This window comes from Macrobrachium rosenbergii, chromosome 10 (genome assembly GCF_040412425.1).
Source record: "Macrobrachium rosenbergii isolate ZJJX-2024 chromosome 10, ASM4041242v1, whole genome shotgun sequence".
NCBI lineage: Eukaryota > Metazoa > Arthropoda > Malacostraca > Decapoda > Palaemonidae > Macrobrachium > Macrobrachium rosenbergii.
In genome coordinates, this window is record NC_089750.1 from 55,801,945 (window position 1) to 55,814,444 (window position 12,500).

General features: G+C 36.2%; 1 protein-coding gene across 2 annotated transcripts in view; it reads right to left on the reverse strand.

Annotated features, from left to right (window-relative positions):
- The window catches only part of LOC136842644 (lachesin-like), a 314,707-nt gene that overhangs the window by 187,137 nt on the left and 115,070 nt on the right, over positions 1-12,500 (reverse strand). For both annotated transcript variants that reach the window (XM_067110263.1, XM_067110264.1), the window contains exon 4: positions 4,128-4,347. In XM_067110263.1, coding sequence (XP_066966364.1) covers positions 4,128-4,347 — 220 coding nt within the window. The remainder of the gene's footprint in view (positions 1-4,127; positions 4,348-12,500) is intronic.

Below are 12,500 nucleotides of genomic sequence, written 5' to 3' on the forward strand. Positions count from 1 at the left end.
GGTATGGATTAGAAAATATCTACTTTAGTTCACAGCTCAGTTTTAATTATCATACAAAGATTTCTAGTTTCTTTTTTAATTTCATATGTTTAGTGACTACATCAGTTAATTTCCTTTCACTTACTGTAAATATCTCGAAGAGATTTGAGACTCCTTGATTTTTTATTACTGTTTTTTTTATATAACAGCTGTTGTCTTTGTCATAAAAATCGAAAAACTTACGAATACACAAAAATACACGTGCTATACTAATTTTCTCTTCGGCATATGTACTGCAAAAATGCATTGCAAAGTATTCTCTACCCTTCGCTAAAAATAACACAATTCATTATAAGCTTCAGGTTTAAATCCAGACTTCCTCTTCAAACTCTTCTTCAGCAACCTTCAAAAACTAGATATAAACACATGAGGGAGAATTTATCCTACACTCTCCACGGCAAGATTCAGAAGAGGAAAAGGAGGACGACAGTGTCCTCCGCTTCGAGTTAAGTGCGCAACAAGGGAAAGCTTTTATCGCAGGATCGTGTTTATTTTATTTCAGTCGAGTTCTGAACCTGTTCTCTCGCTCCTGAGTGAAATTTTCAGCCCCCGCGTAACCATTCCCAGATAAATAACTGCAATAACTCTTAATGGCCCGGATTATCAAGCTGGGATTCGCAAATGCCCCTTGCCCTTACCCCGGGAAAATGGTGGGAAGAGAGCGCCCTTTGTTTAACACAAAACTGCACAAGCAATGCATGAATTACTTCAGCTTCGAGTAAAATCTCTTGGATGAATCAGTGTGCATCACTGTCCGGGGGGGATTTGGCCCAAATTTATGGTCCAATCAAAGAAGTTGCTATTAACAGACGATCCGAGGTGGTTATTCTCTCTCTCTCTCTCTCTCTCTCTCTCTCTCTCTCTCTCTCTCTCTCTCTCTCTCTCTCTCGTAATTGAGCATCTTAATACAGATAAAGCTTCAAATATAAGAGACGATGCAATTGTTTACTCTCTCTCTTTCTCTCTTCTCTCTCTCTCTCTCTCTCTCTCTCTCCGTTATGCATCTTGCGCCACAAGTAAAAATATGACGCATAATAAAACATAATCCATACCGAGAACAAGTACACGTCGGCCGGGATGCAATAAGGATTACAAAGTTAGCGAGGTATTAAGAAGAAAAGTTGTTTTAATAAAAGTTTTCCAGAGGCTCTCGTAAGAATAATCATTGCCTAGAATAATTTCCCATTAAAAATTATTAGTATTCTAATTTCCGCAGGATTCCTAAGAATGCCCAATTTCCCACACACGTCTTTTTACGGCAATAAATATTTTAAGAGAGAAAGAGACAAATTATTATAATGTTCCGTTCAAATTTACTTTTTGATCTCTGACACATTGTATCAGATTGTAATTTAAAATTGCAAGGCTTGTCAAGGCTAATTAAGGAAAGATCAAACACAAAGAAGAAAGACAAGTCTCCAAACCTTATACTAAATATTCTGAAAGTAAAAGAGAAACAGGGAGAGAAAGAGAGCTTCATACATCCTTCATATCTAAGGCATCATAAAGATAAATAATTCAGGGCAGAGCAGTTACGCGAGAATTTAATTTCAAATTGTTTCTCGGGGAAAATAAATATGCCGGAGCACTTTGGAAACCATCGCTCCCGCGTGGGTCGTTAGGCCATTTTCAAGGAGGACCAGGAGATTTGTTCTCTTACCTCCGCAAGCAGACAAAGGCAAGAAACATGAAGTCGAATTGTCGATGTTGATGCGAACTCCTTGCAATTAAGTGCCGGAATTTAAGCAAGACGTCAGACGTCTTCGTCTCCTGTTCTGCTGGGAACGATTTGCTGAAGTCTAATTAGAATTGAAAGTCGGCATTGCCCGGGGAAGTTCGCAGTCACCTCATGAATTCCGTGCAAAAGAAGTAATTTGGGAGTTTGTCACGGTTTCAGTTTTGTACTGAAGTGTGTAAAAATGCGAGCTATGTACCGACGAAAAAAGAAAAACAGTCAATCAATAAACTTTCATACAAGCAATTTCTTCAAAGCTTGTGAAAAATTGCACCTCAATTTCGTGATGAAAAATCAGCCTCAGTTTAACACCCCGACTTTTTCTATACAAACAATAAACAGAAACATTTCTACCTTACGAGACTGGAGAGAGAATATGTATTTTAAGGGTTGATGCTTGGATATTGCTTGGCATATACCCCTGCCCAAGGTTAAGTTGTGAGGATCAAGCGCCGCCTACTGGTAAGCTACTCTGGAAGGGTCGCTGTTTTGGTAATGGCATTTTCGAGCTGATATTGTACATAATCTAAAGAGTGGCATAAACCAAAGCTCACATATTCTCTAACATATCACTCTTTAGAAATTCAGGAAGAAGTTTATTGATAATGTGTGTCTGAAGGTATGTATATATATATATATATATATATATATATATATATATATATATATATATATATATATATATATATGTATACATGTATATATATATATACTGAAGCTTCAAAAACCTTCTGTCTCAGGTACACACAGAAAGTCATACTTAAAAAGCATGTCTCTTTCATATATGTATATATATATATATATATATATATATATATATATATATATATATATATATATATATATATATATATATATATATATATGTGTGTGTAAATATATATATAAATATATATATAGATATATATATATATATATATATATATATATATATATATATATATATATATATATATATACATACACAGAGCAAAAACATATATGTATGAATTTCTTTTTGTGTGAGTGATGTGCGTTTGTATGCCTGAGCCATAAGGTTTCCGAAGCGTCGTTTTTTTTTTTGGTAGAGTTTGGTCGTGTGCTTTTCTGCTTATGTTTATAAATCTCAAAATTTAGTAGACTCTACTTAAGGAGGTCATAAGTTTAATCTTTATGGATACTCAACAATCTTGCCGAAAGGAAATATTAAACGGCAGAGGGGAAATACCGATGAAGAATGGTCAGTGGAAACGAGCAAAATATCAAAATAAGAAATAATAGCAGTGAGTGCTGAGCCTTATATCAGAGAGAGAGAGAGAGAGAGAGAGAGAGAGAGAGAGAGAGAGAGAGAGAGAGAGAGAGAGAGAGTTATCCTTATCAAGAGGGAACATCGATTTAGCAATATTTCAAAACTGACATCAAAATATCACAACCTTTCACTCACATATGCATTTATTTTCTTCTTCTCTCTCTCTCTCTCTCTCTCTCTCTCTCTCTCTCTCTCTCTCTCTCTCTCTCTCAACACCCACACAGGTTCAGAGTGGAAGCGAGAGCTGAAAACCACCCTAGGGAAAGGGCCTTCGAAATTATCAGCAGTATAGCTTAAGTAAAGGAATTATGGAGGGGATAAGAGTAATATCATAAACAAGGGCATATCACACTAGGAAGAGGGTTGCGGAGAGAGAGAGAGAGAGAGAGAGAGAGAGAGAGAGAGAGAGAGAGAGAGAGAGAGAGAGAGAGAGAGAGATTTACGATTCTCTTGCTTCTTTCCCCTCCTGTAGTGATGAGAGTAGGTAAGAAAAGAGACGCGAATGATGACTATGAAACAAGGGAATGACTGAGACATGGCCTTCATTCTCGATGGATAGATAGGATGATAATTCTTTTAATTCGAGCGCACATAAAGTTTAGGAGAAAATTCTTTAATAGTAAAAAAAATTGAGAGGAAATTTGTGTTATTCTGCAGGGGAGATTAGCGCAGAGATTCCTCTACTTCAGGTGGTTTACTTTGTTCGAACCGCAAACAATTTTCATGTTTTAAAACAAATTTCATACAAAATTGGGCGAACATCATTGAACTGCAATCGTCTTACATACATATAGTATCTTGTTACTGCTGATATCGTTATTGCTGTTATTCGTATTGTCGTAAATGGACGTCTGTTATTGTTATTGTCGTAACAGGCTGTTATTCTTATTGTCGTAACAGGATGTTTGTTATTCTTATTGTCGTAAAAGGATGTTTGTTATTCTTATTGTCGTAACAGGCTGTTATTCTTATTGTCGTAACAGGATGTTTGTTATTCTAATTGTCGTAACATGTTGGTTATTCTTGTCGTCGTAACAGGCTGGAGACAAAGGTCCACGTACTCACCTACAACGCTGAGCTGATAGAACTTCCTCAGTCCGACCTTCGTGTTGACTTGGCACATGTAGGTACCAGCGTCACTGTGGGTCACGTCCTTGATGGTGAGGAGCCAGGAGTTAATTCCCCCCTGGATATCCGTGTGTATGAGTCCAACTCGAGGGTTACCTGTAATTACCTCCTCTCCTACGGTCATCAGCACGCCTCGGTCGCTCTTCAGCCAAGCGATCTGGAAAAAAGGGGAAGAAATCATCTGATTAGGGAAGGTAACTTGACACACATATACCCCATGTCTGTCTGTCTGTCTGTCTGTCTGTCTGTCTGTCTGTCTATATATATCTATATATATATATATATATATATATATATATATATATATATATATATATATATATATATAACAGTCAACACGCGTAATCAGTCATTACGCGTAATGACTGAAATTTCAGTCATCTCGCGTAATGCACTTAGGGACATTTGATCTCCCCAGGAGCTAGTACTAAACACGTCGAAATACATATGACCCCCAGGGACTAGTACTAAACCTGGCGAAACAGTGTAGGTGACTCACTGTTTCGCCGTGTTTAGTACTAGCTCCTGGGGATCAAATGTCCCTAAGTGCATTACGCGTGATGACTGAAATTTCAGTCATTACGCGTAATGACTGATTACGCATGTTGACTGTAACATATATATATATATATATATATATATATATATATATATATATATATATATATATATATATATATATATATATATATATATATATATATATATATATATATATATATATATTACTAACAGGACCTCATTGAAACTGGATTGTATCTAGCGGAGATATTTATTCAATAAAAATAACAAGCCTTCCAGGACTAACAGCCCTCATTGTCAAGTATCCGCTAGATACCATCCAGTTTCAATAAGGTCCTGTTAGTAATTGTATTACTGCATAGATAACTGTGTAAGTGATAAAGTTAATATATATATAATATATATATATATATGTGTGTGTGTGTATATGTGCGTGCGTGCGTGCGTGTGTGTGTGTTGTTTATCTGTATTTACGTGCATGCGTTTGTTTGTCATGTGTGTAAGGCATGCATATGTAACTACGATGGAAACAAGGTTCAAGGAAAAATCAGCTACTGTACTTCTCTTACAGAAGATGAAGTTGATAATCCAATGACTAAAGACTACATAAGAATTTGATACTAGGTAGGCAGACTTTAACAATGGAAATTAACCAATATCATTTGTTACAAAACATACAGACCAAAACGTTGTTATCTGTTTTTACGATTTTCTGCTAAAGTAGATATACTAATGTCGTGGTAAGCTTATAAAAAGTAGCTTAAGAAAGGGAAAGCAGAGATATATAGAAATAGAAGTATAATAAGTTTAAAACTAAATCTAGAACATAATCGCAACACCTGAAGGCTTCTATCCCAAAAAAACACCAGTAGGGGAAAAAAAACACTTTTGCCTTTCGTAACAAGCCTTGGGTCTGAGGTATCAGGTACAAATTGAAAATGAAGTCTAAATTATCCAATACAATTACTAAAGTAATAAAGAGAAAAAAAACAATTACTCATGCTAATTATCCGTACTGATGACAAATCAAAATAGCACCAGCGTTTGATACACATCTGAAATATTGCAAATAACAAACAAGCATCCTTTGTGTAACTCCTCGCATGAAACATAAACGCAATTCCACAACGTAATGAACCGCGCAGCAATATACTTTTCGAGGGGACTCAAAAATTAATAAACGCAACAAGGGGAAAACGCCAGCACAAGGAAAAATCCAATTATATTGTTAATATTTGTTTTGGGTATGACACTCGAAATGATAAAAGATGGTTTTTTCGTGTCTGTCCCGCTCACAACCGCGGGAAGAGACATCACTTATGAGACTCATATCGGAAATGATGAGGTTGAGAGATTGCACCTGCCGGGGATACGCTCAGGATCCACCCGGAATCGAAGAGATCCCACTTGTTTTATACACATCTTTCTGTGTGTGTGTGTGTGTGTGTGTGTGTGTGTGTGAGAGAGAGAGAAAGAGAGAGAGAGAACTGTATATATACAGTATATATATACTATATATATATACATATATATATATATATAAAGAGAGAGAGAGAGAGAGAGAGAGAGAGAGAGACTTATGAGAGAGAGAGAGAGAGAGAGAGACAGAACTTATATAAGTATACATATATATATATATATATATATATATATATATATATATATATATATATATATATATATATATATATATATATATATATATATATATATATAGATATAGATAGAGATAGAGAGAGAGAGAGAGAGAGAGAGAGAGAGAGAGAGAGAGAGCATGACAAAACCATGTAATACGCGATACCATAGACAATACTATACAAGAGGCATCAGAGGCTGATGCCGAAGGCAAAGACTAAGAGGGAGAGAGAGAGTATTATGCCGACATTATATAACAAATAATAGCCCCAGGAGACAGACAACGAAGGACGGGACGAAGGGCAATTGGTCTCTCGTTTGTCATGTTAATTACGAGTTCCAATTTTGTGCCTTAACTATACCATTTGTATCTAAGCATACCAATCGTGCATAAACTGTATTACTCCCAGTTTGGATGGCTTTCATTATTGCTTAATCCAGAAAATCTAAGTGTTGTGATCAATAGTAATATTACAGGTTGCTTTAAATTTTAATGCAAGAAAATCTTCCTTATGAAATTCAGCTTCGCTGGTGAATGATTTTATATAAGTTACCACTCGTTTTAAATAAAGCTTGCTCTATTCCTTTCTCCATCAATACATAATTTAGTGCCATATGCATAAATAAGTGGCTATACATCATATGCTTGAGTGCTTCATTAAATATAAACGGGTTTATATAATTTACATATATGAAGTTTGTATTGCCACTGCACATAATTATATTCATGAACTTAAGTACATGGTCCCAACCCCATTCCTAATATAAACACATAACAACACACACACACTTATATATATATATATATATATATATATATATATATATATATATATATATATATATATATATATATATATATATATATATATAGAGAGAGAGAGAGAGAGAGAGAGAGAGAGAGAGAGAGAGAGAGAGAGAGAGAGAGAGAGATGTGCGTGTGTGATAGATATGAGAAAAACTTGTATAATTTCCAGTCGAACTCACTCCATTTCATAGTAACTAACCAATACCCTAAGAGCAGCAAGCTGTTCCTTTACACCGAGCGTTCCATCTTCTCCACTCGCCCTCCATAAAGTTTGATAAACTACAAGGATCAGGCCTTGATTTATCATGCAGAAAGATTTTTCTTTCATTCATGTACTAAAATTTAAAGCCTGCATCATTTGCAAAACTCTACTTGATCGGAACATCCATTTTGCTGCTTCGCAAGAAATACGATGGTTTCATCGAATGATTCATCTAAACAAAAACACTGGAAGAACATCACTCAAATAACCTCTGACCTTTGCTGACAGGAAACTAAGGGAGAATGAAATCTTATGGGGCTAAGCTGTCGAAAAAGAGAACATAAATTCATATTATCCATAGCCAATATTAGATTTTCACAGAAGGAGTTCTTTGGAGATACGAGTTTTGGGATTCACCCCCGTCTCTCTCTCTCTCTCTCTCTCTCTCTCTCTCTCTCTCTCTCTCTCTCTCTAACAAAAACTCAAGTTCTTACAAAACACGCAACGTTCACATACAAATACATACATACATACATACATACATACATACATACATACATACATACATACATACATACATACATATATATATATACATATATATATATATATATATATATATATATATATATATATATATATATATATATATATATATATATATATATATATATATATATATATATATATATATATATGCTTTGTGTACCCGTTATATATTCAATTATATGTCTATTTTCTTCTAGTAAGAAATTAGCTACAATATCAAGGCACACTTCATTTCCATACAGATGGATGGTTATGAAGCTGCAGTACCAAAGTATACTACATGAGCTTGTTCATGGAAACATGACAATAACTAGGTTAATATTAACACACATCTATTAAAATGTTTGCTTTACAACGACTTCCATATACAAGGAAATATATTTTTTATTATTCGTGTTTATAATTAGAATTATACATAATTTTAAATAAAAATAAGAAGAAAATGTACACAAGAACACGTTCTCTTTTCAGTAATTAAGCTTATTATATTTAATATATTATGGGTGATTAGACAATCATTTAATGTTCACCTTTTGCATGAAGACCAGTTTATGTTTTCTAATATCATAATCATAGAAACTGCATGAAAACTGCAATCCATGGCCGTGATTGATGCAGACTTCCAAAATCAATTCACAAGTATTTTATTTAACCCGTACTCTCTACGTTGATAATCAAGAGCGAACCTTCTCTTTATTGTACTGGCGCAATTTAATGTAAACACAGTAGCTAACCCGGAGAGTACAAGAGATGCTTCCTTTACAGGAAGAATAATTTTTCACGAGGACAAACTAACTTGATTTTGAACTGCTACGATTTCTTTTGACCTGTTGCATTTTAAACTGTAACCCATCCGTAGAGAACAGATGCAAATATTTGTACAAAGCGTTCACAAACGTGTGGATGCTCTCTCTCTCTCTCTCTCTCTCTCTCTCTCTCTCTCTCTCTCAACAAGACTCGGTAGCAATTTATTACGTAAATCGAGGTGATGAACAGGATACGACGAAGCTCTTAAGATCGTACGCTTTGATTCCATTAATTTTCAACTAAGAACGGAAAGGTCAAGAATGAGCTCCACATCACTGCTATTTAAAGAACAGCCAACACGCACTGAATTAACCCTTTGATGGCTGTTGGAGCTGAGGATTCACAATATTTATTCGTTTGGAGGGAATTCAGATTCAGAATGTGTATATTTAGCTATCTAGTGTTTAACGGGAATCATCGAATTTTACAATTTCATGACTTTCGTTTCCGTCACTATTCCTCCAACGAAGGCCAGAGACCCACACTGCTTAAAAAGCAAATGGGTGTTACAGACTAATACACACACAAACAAAGCCACTCCAACATCTTCTAAAAACATAACAGACACCTCACATGTCTCGACTTGTCGACCTAACCGCGCAACGAAGTCCTCGCTGCTGGGAGAACGGGCGCTGGTGACTGTTATACTACATGTACAGTACATACGCTACCGGGGTCTAAGCGATGACAGGCAGGGCAGCCGATCAAGACTACAAAGTCTACCCCAAAACCAAATCAAAGTCCTTCAAAAAGAAAGCATCGTGCTTACCCCATACAAATGGGAAAAAAGCACGTTAAAAGAAGAAGAAGAAGAAGGCCAGAGACCCACATCAGGGTTACTAATTTATCTCCGTGCATAAAGCTGGCCAGCTTTCTGCAAACGCCGTGCTTGCATGAGGCCTCCTTCATTGAAAACAACCAAACAACCAACCGCCGTTCACTTCTTTCACATCAAAGCTTCCGGTTTTTCTGAATGGAATATTCCCTAAGGTTAATTCAACTCTTTTTACCTTTCCTCTTCTGCATCGTTTGCTCTTCGTGCTAAGTTATAAAAACAGATTAGGCTGCCAGTACTTATGAGATCTGTAATCAATGGAGGCTAACTAAAAAACATTCTTCTAAAAGTTATTTTAAATGAATAATACGTCTACAGAGACTTCAAATAAGAAACATTTCAGTTTCCAGAGGAGACAAACAATATATTCACCAAGGATTGAGGTGACCACCAAGGATTTAGATAACCAAGAACTACCATGAACTGACATGAATCATGTTAATGAACCATTGCCACCTTCCGACTTCCTTCTAAAGGTGGTTATGAATGGCCCCGGGAATAAAAGCGTCGCCCGAACAAAAGGGCGACGAATTTCAGAAAATCGCAGGAGTTTCCAGTGGGGGGGGGGTGTCAAACTCTCTCTTTATACCATGCAAAAATCTCTTGTAAGTATCCCCCCCCACTTATTTGGGAGAAGAAATTAATTAACACGGGTCCTGTAAGTTGGGTCACTGGGAGCTTAGCTTGATTGAAAAACGAAGTTGATAAATGAAGGGACGAATAGAGAAAATGTTCCTTTGAAAGTACTTGTTAATCTTTTTCTTTTGACTCTCGGTGGCATGAGCTGTGAGACCTTCGTTCATGTGTTCAGTGTGTGTGGTAATACTGATTATTAGGTATCAAACAACAGCATGCCATAGTAGGAAAATTACTAAAATAGGTTCTGTATCGATGCTAATTGATAAGTACTAAAAAAGGCTTCTTTTATAACGATCATTGTGTTGTATTCTCGTGCCATAATGCTGTAGACTATTTACGAACCGTGGACGGTCTTTCTTCCAAAATAAAATTCTACCTGTATGTGCAGCTTTTTCCAAAGTCTTTAGTAATTATACAATATTGCCCTAATATTTACTAAGTGAAAATATATCTTCAACCATTATTCTGAATTAAAATAAGCATTTCAATAACAAATGGAAATGGACCTGCCTGATTATAATCATGAACTTTTATATACCGTATATATTAAGACACATTTTTACTCTTTTACACTGATTTGGCAAGTTTATATATATTCGTACTAAATAATCATAATGGCAAAAGTCATCACTGAATAAAATATCACTCAATCTATCTTTGTGTACCTTGACAGCGATGCCTGCAACGAACTTTAAACTTATCTCGTCTTCATTGACCTTGTGAAAATACGACTTCATCCACGAGGCACAACGTCAAAGAACATTTGAGGAGAAGCGTTGATAAACATGACACAGTATTTTGCAGAAGGTTCTCAACGCAACCCCGCATTATGTAGGCCAGTTCCCACTCGGCTGAAAGCAATGGTGCCTGATTCACTGATGCAACAAGGGTAACAGGCGCAGTCGAGAGGCGAAGCTCCTGCATTCTGCAGTATGAATAGCTGTGTAATGTGCTGGCGCCTCTGCTAGTCACTGTTTACAAAGATTTGTTGCGTTGTTATGAACCTAAGTCTCTGAGCAATGTGCGCTGGCTTTAAGCGCATGATGTCTGCTCCACCAAAACCCCCTTTTCTTTCACTACGGTTTCCTGCGCCTCTTTCTCCCCCTTCCCCGTTCTCTTTCTTTTTCCCTGTTTCTTTCTTTCTCCTACTGAATGTCTGTCTCTAGGAAGCTTCATGAGGGAGATATCCATGAATTATATTTCCTTTATCACCATCATCATCATCTCTTTTTCTCTCTCTCTCATATATATATATATATATATATATATATATATATATATATATATATATATATATATATATATATATATATATATATATATATATATATATATATATATTATATGTGTGTGTGTGTAAGATGGACGTATGAGTGATGTTGTTTATATCACCACTACAGCATCATCACTCTTCTCTCTCTCTCTCTCTCTCTCTCTCTCTCTCTCTCTCTCTCTCTCTCTCGTCTATCCACCTATCCATCTAGCTATCTGTCTGGTTATCTCTCCTTATCTGGAGGAGATGGACGTACGAGCGATCTGGCCTTCATCATGTCCCCAGGAACCTTCTGCAGGTTCGGAAATTTCCAGGAGCCGGAGACAGTGACGCGAACACGCTTCACCTATGACAGATTCAAGTCCAGGCTTCGCAGACATGTGTCTCTCCTGGCACTTGATGTCTGGAGTTCATGTCTCCTGTCAGTCTTAAATTTTCAGAATATTCCTCGTAAAGATTTCGGGACCTCTCTCTCTCTCTCTCTCTCTCTCTCTCTCTCTCTCTCTCTCTCTCTCTCTCTCTCTCTCACCGGCTTAGTAGACCTCGGTCGTTATGACACCTGGTTATAGAATGATATTCTCTCTCTCTCTCTCTCTCTCTCTCTCTCTCTTCCTCTTCTTCTTCTTCTCATGCTTTCATGTGTCTCTGTACATCGCTATCATTATCATCATTATCAACGGCATATTTCATGATACAAGGAACCTGCCTACATTTCTGTAATTCTAATTTTTTGTTATTATAAATATCATTTTGTAAATGCATTAGTATTTCTTCATAGGTTATGATTATACCTATGTTCATACAACGTTTGCTACTGATCAACTGGTAAATTAAAATGAACTTGTGACTATGTATGGGGTAGAGAAAAAATTATCTAATGCGACTAATAAAATCCCAATTGACTGAAAAGTCAAAACAAAGTTACTGAAGCAGAGAAGTTAAAGGCAATGAAGCAAGCCAATACACGAGAATGAAAACTAGAGAGAGAGAGAGAGAGAGAGAGAGAGAGAGAGAGAGAGAATTTCCCCCTCCTGCAGACC